Raw genomic sequence first — 21856 nt, 5'->3', positions numbered from 1 at the left:
GAGAAACCAGTGGTGAGCACATTGAGAGAATACACACAAACAGTGGGAATCAGGAAATACCCAATATATGACGGAAAAACTAAATATATCAGTTATACATCTGTGTTTTTATTCCTCTGTAAAATGCTAATTCAATTCCAGAAACAGGTTTCTGGTGTCATGTCTTCAGTTTTGTTTGGATTATAAACCACAGTATAATCTGTCGTGGGTTCATGTTTAATAGTTAACCATTATTGGCCATCATATAATAGAAGTAATGAATTTAGTGGTTTGTGGTGCAATTAGGATTTTGTGGCGTGAATATGTTTGTAATGAAATGTAATTTAAGGCAAATACTGTACTTTCAGCCCGTGCGTTTCTGTTACTCATTTACTTCTGTGTTATAGAATGCTGCACATTCTTAACAACTCATCTGAGTTCACCCAGTTCACAGGCACCACAGTCACAGGGGCTTTTAAGTTTTATTAAGGTAAAACTTGAAATGATAGCCTCTATACTTAACAGGGCTGATACTAAAACTTTAATCAGAAATCATCTTGAGCAAAGTATTGTGCTAAATATAGATGATTATACTATATTGTTTAAGAAAGTATTTTCATATATCTATATAAGTACGAAGGGGAAATTATTTGCTGCGTTTCTCCACCCAGGATCGGGTATTAATAGAATTGAGTATTAAAATACCAATAAAGAAAATATACATATCAATTATGTAAATATTAATATGTACAAGGCTCAACAGTGAACAAATATATATGTAGGTAAGGGCTTGACAGTAAAATCATCACTACTTACAAAGAACTAAATAGCAAAAACAAAGGTTGTCTGTGAAGTCCTATAAAAACAAACATAGCAGAGTAAACATTTAACTTTATTAATCATCTGTTCAATTCTCACTTTTTAAAAAATCTCTGGAGAGGAACTTTTTTTACACATATTTTAACATTGTGAAGTTTGTATTTGAGACACTTGTTAAATGAAAAAAACTGTTGAAATCTTCTTCATTGAATCCCATGTGAAGACTGGGCACTTTACATTATTGAACCATGGAAACCAGTGTCAATGAAGTAATAAGTAATAAGTAAAGAAAAATGGTACAGAATGTGTGAAATACAGAATATCCAGAAGTTCAACAACTTGGAGGAAAGATATGCTGGGAAAAATGTACTTGATTCACTTTTTTTCCAATCACACCATGAATAAAAAGCAAACAACTGTGTGCTCAGCAACACTGTAGGACATAGTGTGGACTTGCAGATTTGAATCATTCACATGCTTTCCCGAGTCGTAAGAAGATGACGCAACTTTGGAAAAAACTATTTTACAAAAAACTATTTTTGGATCTGATATTTAAATCACCTTCCATGTAATGTACCTGGGAAAAATAAAGACATAGTCATGAGAGAAAACACATACAGCAAGAACAAAACCATAGCCAGGAAGGGGCTTCGTGCAAATGCTGGAAAACAAGAACAGTGGAGAAATGGACCTATGGCTAAACTGGTATATGTTTTATGGAAGGTTTTAAAAAAATTGAAAAACAGTATGGCAACGTGACACCAGTTAGATAAAGCATAAAAATATTCACATACATTTAAATGATGTCCTGGTCTACAGCAAGAGCATATTCAACAACAGACAAAACCCACCAAAGTACAGTGCAGAGCTCCATAGGAGATCCTTCAACTGTTTAACTCTTCTTTGTAAATAGAGTTTGTGTTCTTATGTAAATTCCTTTCTTTCAATGCTTGCATTAGTCACTGTTAAGTCTTGTACATTATAATACCCATATTACATATTTAATGTTTAAGTCTCCCATTTGATATTTTGACTTTCTATTCTATTGATTACGGTCTAGTCTGTGTGCAGCAATGCTGTAAATGAAGTTATCTCTGGAATTAATAAAGCATTTCTATTCTATTCTATTTTATTCTATTCTAAAACCCCTCCCATGTGAGTGTCCTGTGGAAAGAGGACACGGTGCACCCGCCATACATTTCACTCCGGGACAGTCGTGGGCTCGAAAGCAGCACGTTGGCTCAGGGGGGTGGAGCTACGTTGCTCGCTTGTACCATTTAAATTCGTGCGCATGCGCATTGCTTCACATTTGGTACTTTGTTGCACAACCGCCGTGTCTTTTCTTCATTCTGCTTACAGCTCCCTACCGGTGTGTGATAACGCACACGTTTCCCTTTTTTTATTTTTCATTTTTTCACGCAAACGTTGCTTTGGAAATGAGTGGGGACCATTCCCACAACGAGGACCAGGTAACGTTAGAGTTGTACGGTAGTGTCATCCCTGCTGGGTACCCGGCGCTGCCTCTTGACACAGTTTAATTTGACAGGGTACCCACTCAGCTAGTGTCCGCTAGCGCGCGTTAGCCGTTGGTGTTTAAAAAGCCAAGCCGATTTTTATCGTCAAAAGCAACTTGACAAGTTTTGTCATATTTTTCTATGGATTGCAAAGCGGCTGTTGTGCCCGGTCCGTATCGGGGCGGATATGTGGGGGTTTAAACTTGACGGTAAAGTGAGATAACGCTCCAGTTATTGTGGCGTTAGCCGGAGCCGCTGTTAGCCGCTAAGCCATATTATCGGCCGGTGTCGCGAGCTAGCCTCGCTAGCCTAGCGAGCTGCGCCGCTTTGCCATTCAGCAAGTTCAAAGTTAGTTAGCCAGCTAGTTAGCTAGCCCACTACGAAATCTAACGTACGTCTGTTTCCCTCTTTCCCAGATCGATTGTGGCTCCCGGGTCAACGGTAAGTTCCCTGCGTCACGCGAGTCCGAGGAGAACGAGTGTTTTCCTGGGACTCGGACGTGTCTTAACTGATCTAACGTGAGCGCTGCCGTACTTCTCGGCAGAAGGACAGAAATGGCGTCCAGAGACTAAGTCCTCTGTCTCACTCACAAGCGCCTATTGTTCAAATGGGAGCTCTTGTTAAAGCCTTTCCCCGCACAGTGTCACCGATCTGAGTCAATATTGCCACACAGCTTGAGGTGTTTTACCAGTTTGTGTGATCAGATTTTGTTTCCCGGCGGTCTTTGATGGCACATTTGGCACCTGAAAGTGAGGGTTTGGGGGTTGAGGACTTAGTCTCTGCGCCATTTTCTTTTTCGGTGTAGCGGCCTGACTGTACTGGAGCTGAACCCAGGCTGTGCAGATGGCTGTGTGGAAGACACCGAGGGGGCTCACTGCTTCATTTACACCCCGACTCGTCCACACCGGAGACGATACGCATGCTTTCACATCTGTCGTTTTATTATTTTCTGTATTTTATCCAAAAACAAAGCGCTTCACTCTCACATTGCCTGGTGAAAGTGGAGCACATTTCTTACAGTTCATATTGACTGGACTGTAGTTCCTCATCATGTTACCACTTAGGGGCTTTATTTCATATTAAATGACAGTAAAGTTGAATAGGAAGTGGGTTTTACGGGATTTTCATGCGTCTGATCGGTTTAGATGTTGGGGAAAGTGTGAAACGCACGTATCAAAGCAAACTGTTAATTTGATCTGCGCTTTGTTATGGTCAATTCTTACCTACGTTACACGTTTGTTTGTTTTTAAACCTCCCAGGACTCAAAGCTACTTCAGCAGAAGTGTTTTTTTCACGGCTTTGCTTATTTTCAACATATTTGAGATGCATTGTGGAGCTTACGTTCACAGTTAGAGCTGTACCGTGTTTCTTTCAGGTGACTGTAAGAAACCTCTGCATTTAGTTTGATTACAAGCCAAGTTGGTTTCCATTAAATATTTTCCACTTTGATCCGTTTTACGAACACTTTGTTTCCTGGAACAAATTGTACTTTGTTATTTAAAGTATTGTTCTGTGTTGCGAGTGCCTTCGTTTAGTGGTATTTTTTAAATAAATAAAGTGGTGAGCAGGAGTCAAAGCTGCTGTCTTTCACTTTTAATTGTATCTGATTTGAGTGATGAACTTTATCCTACAAACTCGCTTCAAGTTTGTTTTCTTTGAGTTGCTGCTTGTACTTGTGTTTGACCTTTTTTTCATGGCGTGCGATGGAAATGTGGGCCACTTGTTGGTGGACCTAGCCGGCACGTTGACACTTGAAGTTACTAAAAACATCCAGTCTTCAAGCAACTTGTGGTGTTTGGTTTATGATCATGAGGCTGCCAGCCATATACTTTCGATAACCGACTCCTGATTTAGCTTGGTTTTTTGTTTAGTTTTTTTATACCTGAGATTACATGTTAAAGATAGGTGGAAGTCTTGTTGTGCAGTTACATGTTCAAACCTGCCAGTGGCTTCATATTGTCTGAGATAAGCCTCCTGCAGGCAGTAGGAGGTGCTGTGTGTCTGTGTTAAAGGTTGCTTTGCCACCTGCATGGTTGTCAGAGTGGTGTTTATTCCTTATTTCTGTTTAGTTGATCTAATTCATGTTTTTCACTGGGCCAGTTAGTGTGGGTGGACTGTAAATACTGTGTAGGCAGTTATCTGGGAGTATTTATTTCAGGCCTGCATTGGAAGAGCATTTTTCATCTTTTCTTCTTGTGTATAAAACTTTCAGGTATCAATGGAAATGTCCATCTATGTGTCTGGTCTGCACGTTTGTTGTCGTTTGTCTCATCGGTTAACCTCATGCTCCTTTGTTCGCAGATGCTCACAAGCATAAAGACAAGTATAAAGACAAGGAACATAAACATAAGGACCACAGAAAGGATAAAGAACGGGAGAAGTCCAAGCATGGCAACGGGTATCTGTGCCTTTCAACTCCACTCATTAGAGATTTAAAAGCAGACGGGACCAGTTTGGTTCCTACAATAATTGACCTGAACTGCAGAAGTTGATGCCAGATGAATGAATAGCTGTATGTTCTTTCACCTCCAGTGATCATAAGGAGTCGTCCGATAAAAAACACAGGGACAAGGAGAGGGAAAAGATGAAGCACAGAGATGGCAGCACAGACAAATTCAAGGACAAGCACAAGGAGAAGCGGAAAGAGGAGAAGGTGAATAATAGCCGTGCGTTTCTGACCATGTTGTCATATTGATCCTGATCAGGTATTTTAGTCCTCATCACTTATTCAGTCTATCATCACAATGTTTACTTTTGTTCAGTGTGTTGGAAGACGAGTCTCGTCTCGATGGGGACGTTGATGTTTCTACTAGATTTCTAGCTAATTAAGTTTCCACATTGGCCAGAAAGGGACTCTTCCAGTGAACAATAGCAGTGTTTTATGTTCAAGCTAATCACACTTTACTTTCGGTGTGTTGTGTGAACATCTATTGTCTTGTGTGCTTAAAGCTTATTTTCCCCCCGAACTCCCATTTCAGATTAGATCCCTCGACGGCAAAATCAAAAAAGAAAAAGAAAACGGCTTTGCCAGGTATGTCAAGGCTTCATCTTTGTCAGCTGCTGCATTCGTACAGTTGGAGCCATTTCCATAAGAAGCCATGTTTCTGTTTGTGTTGGTTTTCTTTGGCAGCCCTCCATATTTGAAGTCTGAGCCCGAGGACGATTTTTACCACTCTCCCAAACAAGAAAAGTCTTTGAAAAGAGAACGAGATGATGATAACGAGTAAGTGTCGTTAAATTAGTTTTTTTTTCTCCAGTTTTCTCTTTGAAAGTTTTGATCTTTTAAGGTTTGTAACACTGGGTCTTCATTTTCAGCTCCGATTTCAAGCCCAAGAAAATAAAAACTGAAAATGACAAGAAGGGCAAGAAAAGAAAACTGGAGGTTGAGGTAAGCAGCGTGATCGTTGGTAATTGGAAAAAAAAGAAAAGCTGATTATAATGACCAACTAGTGTCATTCATTACACTTTATTGTTGTTTTATCTTTGTGCTCTGCCAGTGTGAGCAACACAACTCTACTACTTTTGCTTCCTTTTTCTTTTTTTTTTTTAGGATGTCAAGACAAAAAAGACAAAAAACAAAAAAGGAGAAGTCGCCGATGGAAAAAAGAAAGCAAAGAAGGAGCCAGAGGAGAAGTGGAAATGGTGAGTTGATCATATGAACCAGCTTCACAGGTGGACGTATATAAAAGTGTTGGCTTTGTGCTTTACACAAACACATTTGACAATAAAATGGTCTCCCTGATGGTTTTCCCATCTTGTTCTTTGGTCGCAGGTGGGAAGAAGAAAGATACACGGATGGCGTTAAGTGGAAGTTTCTGGAGCACAAAGGGCCGGTGTTTGCACCGCCCTATGAGCCCGTTCCTGGCCGTGTCAAGTTTTACTACGACGGTGAGAAGGTTTACTTGTTGCGTCGAACAAAGGTCAAACGGTGACTGTGGCAAACGTTGGCGGTGACGCTCTCTTGACTGTTTCAGGTAAACATATGAAGCTCAGCCCGCAGGCGGAAGAGGTGGCCACGTTCTTTGCCAAAATGCTGGACCACGAGTACACCACGAAGGACATCTTCCGCAAAAACTTCTTCAAAGATTGGAGGAAGGTAGGGCGCGCTGTTACGTTTCGGTTTGTTTTGAACCTCCTTGTCAGTGGCTACAATTTGTTTATGCCGGTGTAATTTGTGTTTTTTTTTGCTTATGCAGGAAATGACTTCAGAGGAAAAAAGTAAACTCACAGACCTGAAGAAGTGCAACTTCAGCGAGATGAGCGAGTACTTCAAGGCTCAGTCTGAAGCCCGGAAAGCCATGTCAAAGGAAGAGAAACTGGTAAGATGTCAAGTAGACCTTGTCAGCTGGTGCGGTCATCCACGCATACACCATGTTGCCAAAAGCATTTGCGCACATTTGGACTTGAATGACATCCTATTCTCAAACCGTAGGATTCAATATGGTGCTGGTCCACCCTTTGACGCTGTAGCAGCTTCAACTCTTCCAGGGAGGTTTTCCACCAGGTTTAATGGCGTGACTCAGCCCAGAGGTGTTCTGTCAGGTTAAGGTCAGGACTCTGTGCAGCCCAGTCAACAGTTCCTTTCACTGTAACTGAGGGGCGGAGCCTGACTCCGGAAAAACAAAGTCGCACCATAATTACATTATTACCTGCATTTATCGCTTTGCGATGTAAGGAGTGAATGCAGGTGTTCAGCCATATAGACCCTCCTGTTCTGGAGCGACTCTGAACATCACATGAGGTTTTGACACTGCAGAACCTCGGCTTCTGCCCTGCTGCACTCACTGACCCCCGCTCTGTGATTCTTCATGGCCTGACTTGCCGCTGTTCTCAATCACTTCCACTTCCTTACGCCAAATGAGTATGGGGACAATTCCTGGCAAGACTTGCTCCTCAGGTGACATCCTATCACTGCACCATGCCGGAATTCACTGAGCTCCCGAGAGCGACCCGTTCTTTCACTGTTTGTAGAAATAGTCTGCTACGCTGAGGTGCTTGGGTTTTATACCCCCTGTGGCCACAGAAGTGACTGGAACGCCTGAATTCCATCATTTGGAGAGCGAAGAAAGTACTTTTGTTAATCTAGTGCATCTCTGTCACGTCTCCTGCATTGTGGTTCGTTTCTATAATGACATGATTGTTTTGAAGCTCGTGACACTAAAGATTTCCTGCTTTCAGCAGTGTGACGGTTGACTTAAGTAGGGGGGGGGGGGGACTTCTTTAACTTGATGTTGCACAGCTGTTCCAAAGTGCTGTGGGCAAATCTCATCGAAATGTGCCAGTTTGTATCCGCTCCACCAGATCTGTTCAAACAGTTGGTTAAAATCGATGGTGTTCTGATCTCTTCTTGTAGAAAATCAAAGAAGAAAATGAGCGCATCTTACAAGAGTACGGCTTCTGTATGATGGACAAGCATAAGGAACGTATCGCAAACTTTCGCATAGAGCCGCCGGGCCTGTTCCGGGGCCGTGGAGACCATCCAAAGATGGGCATGCTGAAGCGCCGCATCAGGCCCCAAGACATCATCATCAACTGCAGCAAGTGAGCAAAGCGTCCGCGCTTTGACGTGTGTTGTTACTGTGTTATACACCCGGCGTCTCACCGACATCATCCACGCAGAGACTCCAAGTACCCCGAGGCCCCCCCAGGAACCAAATGGAAAGAGGTCCGTCATGATAACAAGGTGACTTGGCTGGTGTCGTGGACGGAGAACATTCAAGGCTCCATCAAATACATCATGCTGAACCCCAGCTCCAGAATCAAGGTGGGAACTGGAGCTTTATCTGCAGTAACGTGTTGACGCGGCTTGAAATGAGTCTTGATCAACATGTCGTCCTCACACTGTGTTGTAACTTTGCAAGTTTCCTTCTTGGAAAGAAAGAAAAAAAAACCCTAACAGACGTGTAGATTATGTTGTGTGGAAAGTGGTTCCATGCAACATGTCACCGCAGCAGCCGACAAATTGAGTTCAGATCTGGTTTGGCGATGCACAAACAATCGCTGTAGTTCATGTCTCATCTCATTTGTCAACAATTGTTGTCTGCAGGGAGAGAAAGACTGGCAGAAGTATGAAACGGCCCGTCGGCTGAAGAAGTGCGTGGACCGCATCCGAGCCCAGTACCGCGAAGACTGGAAGTCCAAGGAGATGCGGATCAGGCAGAGGGCCGTGGCGCTTTATTTCATCGACAAGGTGCGGCGCTGCGCTCGCTTTTCACCGCGTGGAACAACAAGATGTGGGGCTGGTGGTGGTTTAACACGCGGCCCGCAGTGTCTAATCAAACTGTTGTGACGATGCCCCAGCTGGCTCTGAGAGCGGGTAACGAGAAGGAGGAAGGGGAGACGGCGGACACGGTGGGCTGCTGCTCGGTGCGGGTCGAGCACATCAAGCTCTACCCAGAGAACGAAGGCCAGGAGTTCGTGGTGGAGTTCGACTTCCTGGGCAAAGACTCGATTCGCTACTACAACAAAGTCCCCGTGGAGAAGAGGGTGAGTGCAGCGCTCCGGTCCGACCGGTCGGCTCTTCTTGGTGACTTACCAGTGTTTTTTTTCTCTTTCCCTAGGTGTTTAAGAACCTTCAGTTGTTCATGGAGAACAAGGAGCCTGACGACGACTTGTTTGATCGGCTCAATGTAAGCAAAGTGCAACGTGACGGGAAGCGTGGCTAAAGGTTGTTTGTTTTTAAAATGTATTTCTCAATGTTGTTCCCTGGCAGACTTCTATCCTGAACAAGCACCTTCAGGAGCTGATGGACGGTCTCACGGCCAAAGTTTTCCGTACATACAACGCCTCGATCACCCTGCAGCAGCAGTTGAAAGAGCTCACTAGCGGTATGCGTCCGTCTGCTCCTCATCACTGCGCAGTGACCCAGAACGTTTTATACTTCCTCAACCTGCAGGAACCTGACTCTGCTTATTGTTCCGCCAGCGGAGGAAAACATTCCGGCCAAGATCTTGTCCTACAACAGAGCCAACCGAGCCGTGGCCATCCTGTGTAACCACCAGAGGGCTCCACCCAAGACATTTGAGAAGTCCATGCAGAACCTGCAGACCAAGGTGAGCCTCTGCTGCAACCGAAAAGTTCTCTTCACTTATGAAACGCCAACATCCTCATTGTACGACTGGCTTCAAAGTGTTTTCACTGCCTGCTGGGAGCGTAGTCTGACGTTTTGAAACTCTGCGTGACGGTGCTGTGGAGGGTGAGAGATATTCTCATGAAATCAAATCTGGATTAATTCTCCCGAGGCCACGAAAAACCAGCATTTCGGCTTTGACGTCATTTGTTTTGCAAGACGAGTTGACATTAGTATTCACTTGAATTAAACGATTAAAAAAATAGAACGTGGTCGTCTCAATCTTCCCTGAATTATCTGAGAATATCAAAATGAATTTCAACCACCATTGTGTGAATCGGATTAACTTGTGGTCTTCATGTGTCATATTCTGGGATTATTTGCCACGCTGTGTTTCGATCAGACTTTCTGTTGTGATTGTCAGATTGATGCGAAGCGAGACCAGCTTTCTGATGCCAGGAGAGAACTGAAGAGTGCCAAGGCCGACGCCAAAGTACGGAGAGATGAAAGGTCCAAAAAGTAGGTCTTCAGCTTCCATTGTTTACAAGCCCAGTTTCCCCTCGAGCTCTTGCCCACCCCCACCCAGACACTCAGACGATCATCTGCCGCACAGGGCCGTGGAGACGAAGAAGAAGGCGGTCCAGAGGATAGAGGAGCAGCTGATGAAGCTGGAAGTGCAGGCGACCGACCGTGAGGAGAACAAGCAGATCGCTCTCGGCACCTCGAAGCTCAACTACCTGGACCCTCGCATCTCTGTGGCTTGGTGAGGACGGTGTTTTGACTGGCTATTTGACAAGAAAGATCCAGACCCCGGGGCTGCGTTAAACCCTTGTACTTGCTTGATTGCTTGCGTTTGTCTCGCAGGTGTAAGAAGTGGGACATCCCCGTCGAGAAGATCTACAACAAAACCCAGCGTGAGAAGTTTGCCTGGGCCATCGACATGGCGGAGGACGACTATGAATTTTAAAATCCCAGTTTGTGTTTTTAAGACAGTCCGGAGGTGTGACCCCCCCCCCCCCCACCTCGTCAGACTACGAGGATGAACTTTTATCTACAGCGGAGAATCGAGGCAAAATCCCTGTAAGTGGAAGGCCCTTTTACCTTTCTGTCTCAGTGACCATGAGACCTGACGATGCCTGAACTTTGAACTCTGTGGTCCTATAGCTACTGTATCAAGCAAAAGAAGAAAAAAAAATGCTTTGTATCATTTTATTTGTTCACTCGCTCTGTATTTTAGCTCTCCCATGTATTATTACTGAATTCTATATTTTGATAAAGTAAAATTGAGTGGATTCCTTAAATACACCCGCGCGCCTTTTAAGGAAATTGAAAGGTGAGGGGTTTGTCTGCGCGTGCTTCTTGTGTACGACGCTGTTGGTTTGGGTGACTTATTTCAAACTGGACAACGTTGACTTGTTGAGAATGAGAGGGGATGTCTGAGCAGGCGAAGGAGGGGAAAAACTGCAACCATGTCAATATTTACTTACACGAGCAGAATGTGAATATTTTGTTTTACAGCCTCTATCAGGGACTCCTTTTTCAGTGTAAATGTGAACCAATCACTTTGATCTTTTTTTAGTTGCAAGCATCCTCTTGACTCTCTACTTACGCCTGTCTACATCTGATTTCCAACTTAATTTAACAAATGTCCCAAGGAAGAAAAAAACCCTCTCGGATCTGTTACTTGAAAATGATATGATATGATATATGATAATGTATTTAAAGTCCATAAATGGAATGTGTTTTTCCTCCTGGTGGAGTGAATTTCTAAGTGACAACTGTGTGAGGGATATCAACTTTGCCAAAAAAGAAAAATAATCACAAAACTGTTACAATTTCAGACAGGTTTTTAATTGTGTAATGATTGAGGGTAAGGTCATGTAACATTTAATGTGAATTATTGGTTCATTTTATTCCACTCTTTTATGATAGGAAAGTTGATGTAAGTAGCTGTAAAGTCAACCTCCTATTCCTGTTTTACCTTTTTTTGTCATAGCCTTTTACCATGTTTTTAAGTTTTGAGCTCATTGTAGGTTTGAGAAAAAAAAAAGAATAAAATTCTGCAGGTAAATTACTGTGCTGTGGATTTTCTTTTTTTGTTGTTGTACCTTTTTAAAGTCTTTTGTCTGTCAGTCAGATTTTCACAACTTCACATCACCACCCCTGTCATTACACATTCAGTGTGTGTATCTCAACCCACCGCCAGTCAAAGTTATTAAGTTACTTTGCATTTTCAGTACTTGTCTGCCCCGGAAACCTGCACGAGCTGTGATGTCTACTCTCCTCCAGCAGGTGGAGTTCCACTAACTCTCCCCAACTAGAAACATTGCAAGTTACTTTCACGCTGAATAATCTCTCTGTGAAAATGCCACCATGTAAGATAAAGGCGCCTGTACATCACGAACGTGTCTTTGAACTTATTAAAGTGGAACAAAACCTTTTTTACAGAAAAGCAAAAACCATCCCTGAATCTCATCCAGCAATAAGAAGTGATGCCGACTAATTTACTGCAGGGCTGATGCAGAAATGACATATTTTCCATCTCTTATGAGCATTCCCAAATTGAGCATTCAAGTGTCGCAAAACAAAGTGAGCTCAGGGACATAAACTGAAAAGAATGAGACATTTGCCATGTTTACAAGGACCCTAAAATCTCAATTCTATTTGGTTTTCAAAATGCTTGAAATGAAAAGATCGGAGCCGCCCAAGGACTCCGGTTGTCACTGATTAAAACCTTATTTACAGTAAGAAACCCTGGAACGGTTCTATTTGTTAATAGGTCAAAGGTTATGCCATGTATTTCCTTATGGGGGGACCACTCCGATTGGACTCTGAGACCATAGATTATGGGACGTCTGAACTTTACTACAGTTGAGTATCAGCAGGTGCGGGACGTTCAGAGGATCCCGGTCGACTCCCTGCGTGATTCAGATGTTTATCCAGCGATACAACAAAACACCAGAGGACCAGAAACCCTATAAGCAAAAAAAGAAATGTCTGAACTTGATTCCACTTTTCATTGTGAGGAAATGAGCCCAGATATATATACTGAAAATATACCTTGAAGAAATTACTTTATAGGTTTTTTAGGTGTTTTGAACCAACATTTCTCCACTTTAACTAGAAAAAGATTTGTAGGAGTGATTTCACATTCCAGAAATCACGAGGAGTCAACTGCACTTCTGTTTAGAGAGTTTAAATCTGGTCGATTGATACTTTACAACCATGCATATTGAATCATTAATAAACAACAAGACCTTCCAGACACATTTCGCAACATTCTCCTGCCGACCAAACGAATAACCCGAAAGACTTGCAGCCGCCACTCTGCTTGTACCTCCAAACGTCAACCTCACATCAAATTCACTCCTTTCTTAGTTTTCTCTGATTGTTGTTTCTTCATCCTTTGTTGATTTGATTTCCTTTATGGAAATGTAGAAATGTTTATTGATTCCACATAAACTCCTTGGACTTCTTTCCTCCCCTGCACAGTTTGGTTTCATCTTGCAATTCTGTTATTTACTGAGGAGGACAGAAGCTGCAATTGCACAATTGACACATAGGATGGTCACACCACAGCACCATACAAGATTAAAAAAAAATATATGAACTGACGTTGTCTGTCTGCAGAGGCCTCAACTGGAATCAAGCTTTTTTTTTTCTCTTTCTGGATGGGTTTTATTTTATTTTGTTTTATAGGGCTACATTACTCCAATAGGCTACTTGTTTTTTCTTTACACAGGCAGCCGAAAACAAGAATTAAGAATGAAATGTTTGTACTGTTCCTAACTCTCCCTGCGGGCACGGACCTACAGTTCCAAAAATAAGCTGAAAGAAAACAAGTTTGATTAATCCCACATACTTAAATAGGAACATTGATGTTGCACTCCCATTTTATACCACAGAAATACTAAATGAACGATTGAATTAATCCCCATCGAATCAAATCTCACAATACAGTGCAGTGCTCACGTTGTATTTATTTATTCTGAACCTGTCTGTATTTAACACTTTTCCGTCTGGTACCGGGAAGCGCGACAGTTTCTAGAGAGGTGTAGGCAATGTGAAAGATCCTGCCTGCTCCTGTAAATTATTACTCCAAATTGCACTTTATTTAATTAACTCCCAATACAGGTTTTTGGTGAGAACTGCTGGGAACGTGAAGCGTTCCACATACATACCTTATTAAGAAGAGACTCCTATCACTGCTCCATATTCTGGATGATCTACAAAGCACTTGGCTTGTGGTAAAATGTTCCAAAACAGTTCTTTGGAGAATTTCCCATCAGTTTAATATTACCCACGTATAATACAAATGGTTCAACTATAACCGACAGTCCTGTAGCAGGAATACACATCTGACAATGTGACAAATGAAAGTGCTTGATGAGGAAAATGTGCTAAAACCATGTGAGCGACGTGAGGGTTTTGAATGGCGTCCAGACCTGCAGCGTTTTCTCGGCGAAGTCCGACACCTTTTGTTTTTAATGTGTAACAGCAGCTGTTCAGTGCAGCTCAGGACCACCGCCCCTGAAAACACGACTCATACTTTCCTATCTTAAAAAAAACCTATATATGTAATTCACAGAAGCTTATACGTAGGCAGTTATCCTACTTTTAAAAAAAAATAAAGACTAGAAAGAGAGAAAAAGAAGTACATTTCTTCCTTTTTTCCTCTTCTATTCATTTCACAGCGAGTTGTGGTGTTATTGAACAGACGACGAGGCCCCGCTGCTTGGTGAGTATTCAGTTTATTCTGTAAAGATTCAGAAGTGTAGAAAGGATGATACAACAGTGCTTCATGATCAGACTATTTCATAAAAGTTTTTAAAGTGATCATAACACCGTAAGTCCAGATTCCATTTATCTCAAACCAAAATAAATTTGTAACATTCGACACAAGTGCATACACTGCTGGTAGGAGATCAACCTCCAATTTCACTTTGGATGGTATAGCACCGTTCTTAGCTATTAGCAGCTTGACAAAGATGCAGCTTAGTAGGATTCATGTAGTGACTGTATGTTTATATAAACACAAGAAAATTCTGAGGAGAGGAAAGGTCTCCTCATTTGGCTCTCTAGCTAGCACAATATCTCACTCTGTCAGTGTCTTGGGATCAAATTGATAATTTTGCTTTGAACGACATTTTGCCAGTAACAATATTTGATACAATTACAGCTTAAAGTTAAACATCTCCAAGTGTACAGAAAGCAGCACAAGATTTTTTTTTCCTTTTTTTTTCACAGATATAGACCAACAGTGACCATCAATGCACTGGCTTGTTTTTTTTTTTGTTTTGTTTTTTTATTATCTGGACAGCACAGTAGCTGGAAAGCAAGGTGATGGACAGACAGGTCATAAAAACACATGGACAGAGCTGAGTAAGGCAACGGTAGCGTGACAGGCTTCTCTCTGTTCAGTTTGCAGGGCAGTGTAGTGTATTGATCTTGACAGAGCTGTCAATACCTTTACTGTGGAGCAGTGTGGTTCTTTTTCTTTTTTTTTTTCTTTTCTCTTTTAGCATTGCTGTCTTCATTAGTGCATTGTATATAGTCTTTTGCGTGTAGCTGAACTGCAAAGTGATCACCAACATTTATACAGATCTAAATAAAACATGTCTGATTGCATCTGGACTTACAGTGACTATAGAAGAGTAAATAGGATTGAAAAAACCCAATAAAGGAAAAAAGTAAAATTCAAGGCAGTGCTGAAGTACTGGTTGCTAAAAAAGTAAAAAATATCACAAAGCCAACAATAACATTTCCTTGACACATCTTTTGTTTGTCCAGTCAGTACAAACCCTCTTTTATAGTGCAGTTTCAATCATATATTTATATATATATTTCTCCCTCTGACCAAAAAAAAAACAACAATATCTCTCGGCCCTCTCCTACCTTATTTCTGCTCATTCAAGTCAGTTTTCCAGTCAGTGTGCGTCTTTTCTCTGTCTTTTCTTTGATCCCTCGCACTGACCTCATTGTGCACCCTCCCCACACAACCACAAAGAAGCATGAAAGGCTTAAACATCACAGGACTTAAAGGTGAGAAGTTCTTTCTTTTGACGATGGCAGGAAGTGATGGCAGATGGAAGAAGAGGAGGAGGAAGCGGAGGAGGACAAGGAGAAGGAGGAGAAGGAGGAGAAGGAGGAGGGGTGGGGGGTATTCACAGTTACAGTCAGAGTCCAACGGTCCAGCTACAATCACATCTGCTGTCATTATGAACACTCTTGTTTTTTTTTTTTGTTTTTTTTGTTTTTTTTTCTTTTTCTTTTTCTCTTTTCGTCTAAGGCCAGGGAGCAAACCAGCATCGCCTTCCTCTGGCGGGATCGGGCCTCCTTCGTCACACCTCCAGCAGCTCCATTCTCAGGCGATCCCTATCAGCGGCACACACACACACACACACACAAGCACACACACACACACACACACACACACACACACACACACACACACACACACACACACACACACACACACACACACACACACACACACACACACACACACACACACACACACACACACACACACACACACACAAACACAGGCGGACACAACAGGCACAAATTGTGAGGATGTGGTTTGTAATTTCTGTTTCTTCTGCCATCGCTGGTGTATTTGGAAGCAAAGTCTCCCACCGGTTGAGAAAGGACTCCCCTATACGGGCTAGCTGGCCTCGTGGAAAACCATCTCCCCAAAAACAATTGTCATGATTTATTCACATATATTAGCATGCGCTCTCAATCTATAATTCAGCAGTGCAGGCGTCTACTTATCTAAAAATAGCTTCTTAAACACAGACCTTTGATTGTCTGAATAAGCCGCTCAGCATGAGTACCTGTACACGCCTCTCCTGTTTCCTTTCGACTGTACATCACGCAGCAACTTCTACAAACAACAAGCTGTCACGCTTTCATCGTCATTCCACCTGGCTGACGCCGCTTCTGCCAACCTTGATTGATAAATGGCCCTCGGCCCGCGACTATCACAATGCCCTGCGACTCTCTCTTCAGTAGTCGGTGAAACAATTGTTTTGACTTGAGTACCTGGTTTGATTGGCATCGGTTTGTTGTTCAATGAGCGACTGACTCGCCACTGGCTGCTGGTGGTGCGCCGACTTCTCGGCCCGGCGCGGCTCGCTGCTCCCCTCGGAGCCCATCAGGCTCAGCAGCGGCGAGTATGAATCCTGCCACACGACCCGCTGTCCCGAGTTCAGACCTGCGTCTCCTTCAAGGTGCTTGTTCATGTCTTGCTCAGCAAGTTTCAGTTTGGCTGTCTTCGGGTCCTTCGGAGACTCGGCCCCGGCTTCTGCTTGGCCCCGTGCGTCCTCCGGCTCTGCGGGTGGCCGCTGGTAGGTGTCCAACCACCTCAGCTGCCCGTTCTTGTGGCTGTACCGGCTGTCGCTGAACCAGCGCACCACCTCCGACTTGGGAAGGCCAGTCTGGACGCTCAGCTCCTCGTACTGATTGCTGCTGGGCCAGCGGGTGTTGGAGAAAACCTGCCGGAGGATGTGCAGCTGCTGCGGGGTCTTGTTGCCCCAGGGGGGCGAGAACGACGGCTGACAGGCAGACATCTCGGCAATGTCAGACTTGTGTTCTTGATGTGCAATCTCAGACGCAATCTCTGGTTCATTCATCTTCATCCGCTTGAAGTTTATCTTGATTGGGTCAACTTTGAGCTCTGGACAGCTTCTGTCACCGATAAACGAGTCCTCCTCCTTGATGAGCTGCTGTAAGATTGACATGCCTTTTATGGGAAAGTCTTTGTTGCATTTATCCTCATCCATACTGGATGAGCAGCTTTTTGTAATGACAGTGGTGCTGGTGCTGTCGATTGGGGATTTGCTGGCGTGATTTTGGTTAGGGACACTGTCATTACAGGTAGTACTAGGGTGTTCACTGTTAATACTGCTGTTGTTGCTCTGGTGAGTGTAATTGCTGTTTTCTTCGTCAGGCTTGTTGGCCGGCTCTTGTGAATTGACGGTGCTGCTGTTATGATTGTTACAGGTGATGGTGGGTTTGCTGGTGTTGTCGATGATCACTGGATTCTTTGAGCTGTTTGAACCGGCCAATACGGCTGGCACGTTGTTGCTATGCATGCTCGTTTTGCCGGAGGTGTCAGTAACACAGTGCTCCTCATTATTGCTAATGTTGGCAGAGCAAGTGGCAATGCTGTTGATGCTGTTTTGATGCACCCATTGTTTCCGGGTGGTGGTCTCAACACCATTACTACTACTGGAATAGCTGCTGATGCTGCTGCTACTGCTGCAACTGCTGCTGCTACTGCTGCTTCGACTGCTGCTGGTGCTACTGACACAAACGCTGCTTCCAGCCATGTCCAGGCCATTGCTTTTGTCTTGCTCCACAGTGGGTTCAGTATTCTTGGACGGTACTTGCGGTGTTCGCAACACAGATGGAAACTTTGGGGGCACAATTGGAGTAGAATACGAGACCCTAGTGACATTGGGGTTGGTTGACAAGCTGGCCTGCGTGGCTATGACACCGGCAGGTCTGGGCTTTAAACCACCAAATGGAACTTTGGCCATCTGAAAATTTGGTCCTTTTGATCCTGGATGGGCAGTGACAGTATGGTGGGTTACAATGTGATTTACGTGCCGCGGTGTAGCGGGCTGCTTTCGGGGCGCTCCACCTTGGAATACGGTGTTGAACATTTTTCTCCTGGCCTCTTCTATCTCTTCTGGAGACCAGCTTATGCCCTGTTTCAGCCTTTGGGCAGTAAACCACAGTTTGATCTGCTCTTCGGGGAACTCTGAAACCACTGTTAGGTAGCAGAGCTCAGCTTTGGTCGGGTAGGGGAACTTGCCAAAGGATGTCTTGAGAAAACTGCTGGTGTCCATGGCAGCATCGTAGGTGGGGATGCTGCTCAGGGGGATCATCACCTTTGGAAGGTCTTTATTGGAATCGGAGGAGGGGGGAGAATAAAGGGAGGGAGTGTGCTGGTGAAAGACTTGGTTGGGCACTGTCGTAATCACATGAGCGACAGTGGTCCTCGGCATAGCTGGGGCTCCAGAAACACTGAGGGCCCCGTTTTGGAGTTCAGGCACATTTGTCAACATGCTGGGGTCTACATCCTTTCCAGTATCTATCTTCCGTACCTCCACGGTATGAGAGACCACAATCTTTTTGTGCTCCCCCTTGGCTTTCATCATCTTTGCAATTGGTGTTTTGGTGAGGGAGATGCCGGATTCTTTGTATTCTTCTCCGCTGTCCGTGAACAGGCTTTGTTCAACAGTTGTTACTCCTTCTCTCTTGTTGACAGTTAGAGAGGCGGTGACCAGGCCTTCCATTATCTTAGGGTGGGCCTTGGCATTATGCAGTGCGAGAGCCTCAAAGCGGACGACTGACACCCCACAGTTCAGGCAGTAGAAGGTGGGCTGGGCCCTGAAGTCTAAGTGGCAGTTGTGCATGTGATCCAAAAAGTAGTTGAGATCTCTGGACTCGAAACGACAAGTCACACAGCTGTAGGTGCCTCCTTTCTGCGTCTCGCTGCCACCGTCAGTTTTGGAGGAGCTGTGAGTGAAGTGGCCAGACTCCTGTCCAGAGATGCTGAGTATACTATCTTCTGGGATTGTTGGTAGGAGTTCTGGTAACGAGCCCAGTATGATTTCCTCACGCACATGTTTGGATTTGGATGGTATCATGCAGGGGACCGTGGATTTCCTTTTGCTGGCCATAATGCAGCTTTGTGTAAATGGGAGAGTGAGTGATTGGCTGTCCGGTGTGATGAGAACAGAGGGCGGGTGGATAGTGGACAGGGTTGAATGGACTTTAGTGTCATGGACCAGCCACTATGATATCACAGTGTTGCTTCATGCCTTCTGCCACCTCAGGACTGCTGTCACATGGACAAGTTTACCAGCTCCCAGGGAACCTGGGGGAAACAAAAACAGAAGAGACGTGTCATTTCAATGAGACAGAGACAGTGTGATAGGTGTATATAGTAGTTAACAGTGATTGCAGCACCACTGCAGAAGATTCTATGACCTTTCTTTTAAATAAGAACACTCTACATTATGCTAATAATCATACGAAAAGGTCAGAATAAATTACTGTAAAGAAAGCCACAGCTGCAGAATTTCAGTCTCCACACATTTTTTTCAACAACAAAAAAAACATCAGAGTTTGGGGCTATTTGAATTCATATAAAATGACATGAGATTGATTTCCTAAATGTTGAAGAATATTCTCTATTAGATATCGTAACTTGATCTGAATAAAAAAAGATGCACACACACACACGCAGGCACGCACACACGCAGACACACACACTTTTAAGCAGTGCAGCCTGTCACTGTGTTCTGGTTATTTACTTGGATTTACAGACTTCTGTCTAGCTGTCACTTTTCATGAATTCAGAAAAAAGGCCGCAACAATCGACAAAGCCAGAAATGACAGTCTAATCCCAGTGATATTTGTTTTTTGTTTTTTCTTTTGTTTTTGTTTTTTTTCTTTCCTTTCTCCCTTCTGCCACAGTATTGCCTCTTCTGGTTACTGTTGGTATGTGACCTCAGAAATATTTTGACTTTAGCTACATAATATGAACAAGACGTGCCAAGAAAATACTGCGTGGCACTAAAGACCAAGCTTAAGGCCCATTCATGTAAATGAGATGTACGAGATTTGAATCAGTCCTCAGCATCTTTTCAATCCTCTATGAAAGGGTTAACGTCAGTGAATAAATATGGTGGATAGACCACCCCTGGTTTTTTTCACACCCACTTCACTACGAAGTGTTAGTGCTGAATACGTCTAACCTTACCGACTGTGCTGTATTGTCTTCACAACTACAAAAATTCAAAATATGCACACAGTTTGTGTCTGCCAGAAAAAAAAATTAGCACCGACTGTGTGCAAGTATAGGTGTGATTATTTTTAAATGATGTGGATTTGTTTTTTGTTTTTTTCGCGGGGGATGGGAAGGAGGTACCACCTTCATATAATACGCTCTGAAATTGTCACGCACAGGAGGTCGTCCCGTTCTGCACCTCTTTTGGTGTGATATTGTAAAGCAGTCACATGAAGGTTAAGTGACTTATGCTGGTGAGCATTTTTTTTTTCACCACCACATTTGGATGCCAGCCATGTTTTACATTGTACGTTACAACGTACCATCTTGGCATGATGTGGGGGCAAGATGAAAACAAGGTGAGTGGTGTGTGTGTGTGTGTGTGTGTGTGTGTGTGTGTGTTGCTGCTAAGGGCTTGAAATATTCTGGTACCTTTACTACAAACACATCTGCAGCCAGATACAAGCTGCCGTCTCAATGCGATTCATTCTACATTTGTTCAGCCGGAGGCATGGCGATGCAGACATGCACACAAACACAACTCACAGATCTCTCGGTGCAAAAATCCATGAGTAAACCACTCTAACAGGCTCCTCACTTCCTACAAGGCTCCAGTCATAAGACGGATATGGATTCTCACTACAGTCTAAACATCTCCTCTTTCATTCCTTTCTGCATCAAGATGTGCCTCTCTTCCCTCACAAAGCTTCAAAATATTCAAGATTACAGAGCAAGACAACGGTCACCTCCCAGGCTGTGTTTCATTCTCAGTCCTCCTGCTTTTATTAGCTGTTTTTAACACTGGAAAGTACAAAACATGTCTGACGAATGAGGAAAAAACAATCAAAGTGGAGACTGTGCAGCCTCTGCCCCCTGGATGAACTTCTCTCTCTCTCTTTCTCTCTCTCTCTCTCTCTCTCACACACACACACACACACACACACACACACACACACACACACACACACACACACACACACACACACACACACACACACACACACACACACACACACACACACACACACACACACACACACACACACACACACACACACACACACACATGCTGCTGTTGCACATGCCACTGAAAGCGAGGCTTCATCCAATCATCTATTCACCTTGTTCATGTTTTACCTCCTCTGGCGAGCTTATCATCCTGGGAAAAAAAACATCATGTGTGCAAGTGCAGCTGCCCGGCCACTCTAAAACCTGCTCCGTGCCAAAATCCAGCACACCTCTACAGCAGGTAGTGCAGCTTTAGGAGTTACGAAGAAAGTCATTTTGGCATACTTTTCTGTTGTTGTCACTGCGTGCGCATACCGAGAGGCTCTTTCACAGCCACTGTCACTCTACCGCCTCCACGTGCATGTGCACCGTGGCCGGCTGGATGGTAAATAAAAGATGAACCTGTTCCAGAATTAAAACCCTCAAATGACTGGCCAACAGTACACACTGATCCCAGACAGACTGTGACGTCCTCCTTTTAACTACCTCCATTCCATTACCACTAAAGGCTCCTACTTTCACAAAAAAAAACCTAAAACAAAACAAACAAACAACAAAAAACTAGGTCACCAGCATCTTATGCAGTAATCCCGGTTCACTGCATCCAGGCGCGGGCATGTGCTGTATGTTTTGCCGCCAGAGAGGTCATGATATCCTCTG

General features: G+C 43.7%; 2 protein-coding genes across 6 annotated transcripts in view; one reads left to right on the top strand and one right to left on the bottom strand.

Annotated features, from left to right (window-relative positions):
* Positions 1-2135: 2135 nt before the first annotated feature.
* top1a (DNA topoisomerase Ia) lies at positions 2136-11446 on the top strand. Its single transcript, XM_080494720.1, has 21 exons — positions 2136-2267; positions 2729-2753; positions 4614-4710; positions 4845-4965; positions 5291-5343; positions 5443-5535; positions 5628-5700; positions 5863-5954; positions 6085-6200; positions 6287-6408; positions 6509-6631; positions 7666-7853; positions 7932-8076; positions 8359-8502; positions 8613-8798; positions 8873-8941; positions 9025-9139; positions 9237-9364; positions 9806-9900; positions 9995-10144; positions 10246-11446. The coding sequence occupies exons 1-21, from the start codon at positions 2235-2237 to the stop codon at positions 10346-10348; spliced, it is 2271 nt and encodes a 756-aa protein (XP_080350846.1). The 5' UTR covers positions 2136-2234; the 3' UTR covers positions 10349-11446.
* A 3975-nt stretch (positions 11447-15421) lies between these two features.
* zhx3a (zinc fingers and homeoboxes 3a) overlaps positions 15422-21856 on the bottom strand; it is a 12859-nt gene continuing 6424 nt past the window's right edge. For 4 of the 5 annotated variants that reach the window (XM_080494716.1, XM_080494715.1, XM_080494714.1 and 1 more), the window contains exon 2: positions 15422-19273. In XM_080494716.1, coding sequence (XP_080350842.1) covers positions 16392-19076 — 2685 coding nt within the window. In that variant the 5' untranslated portion in view covers positions 19077-19273 and the 3' untranslated portion in view covers positions 15422-16391. The remainder of the gene's footprint in view (positions 19274-21856) is intronic. The other variant, XM_080494718.1, reaches the window with a different exon arrangement.

The sequence above is a fragment of the Blennius ocellaris genome (genome assembly GCF_963422515.1).
Source record: "Blennius ocellaris genome assembly, chromosome: 4".
Taxonomy (NCBI): domain Eukaryota; kingdom Metazoa; phylum Chordata; class Actinopteri; order Blenniiformes; family Blenniidae; genus Blennius; species Blennius ocellaris.
Note: the sequence above shows the minus strand (reverse complement) of the source record. Positions and strands in the feature narration are given on the sequence as shown.

What these genes read in the sequence shown, in the direction of transcription:
- top1a (XM_080494720.1), top strand. Translation starts at nt 2,235, where the DNA reads ATGAGTGGGGACCATTCCCACAACGAGGACCAG. An exon ending in TTGTGGCTCCCGGGTCAACG is followed by an intron (nt 2,754 to 4,613) that starts GTAAGTTCCCTG and finishes CTTTGTTCGCAG; the next exon opens with ATGCTCACAAGCATAAAGAC. An exon ending in ACCCCAGCTCCAGAATCAAG is followed by an intron (nt 8,077 to 8,358) that starts GTGGGAACTGGA and finishes TGTTGTCTGCAG; the next exon opens with GGAGAGAAAGACTGGCAGAA.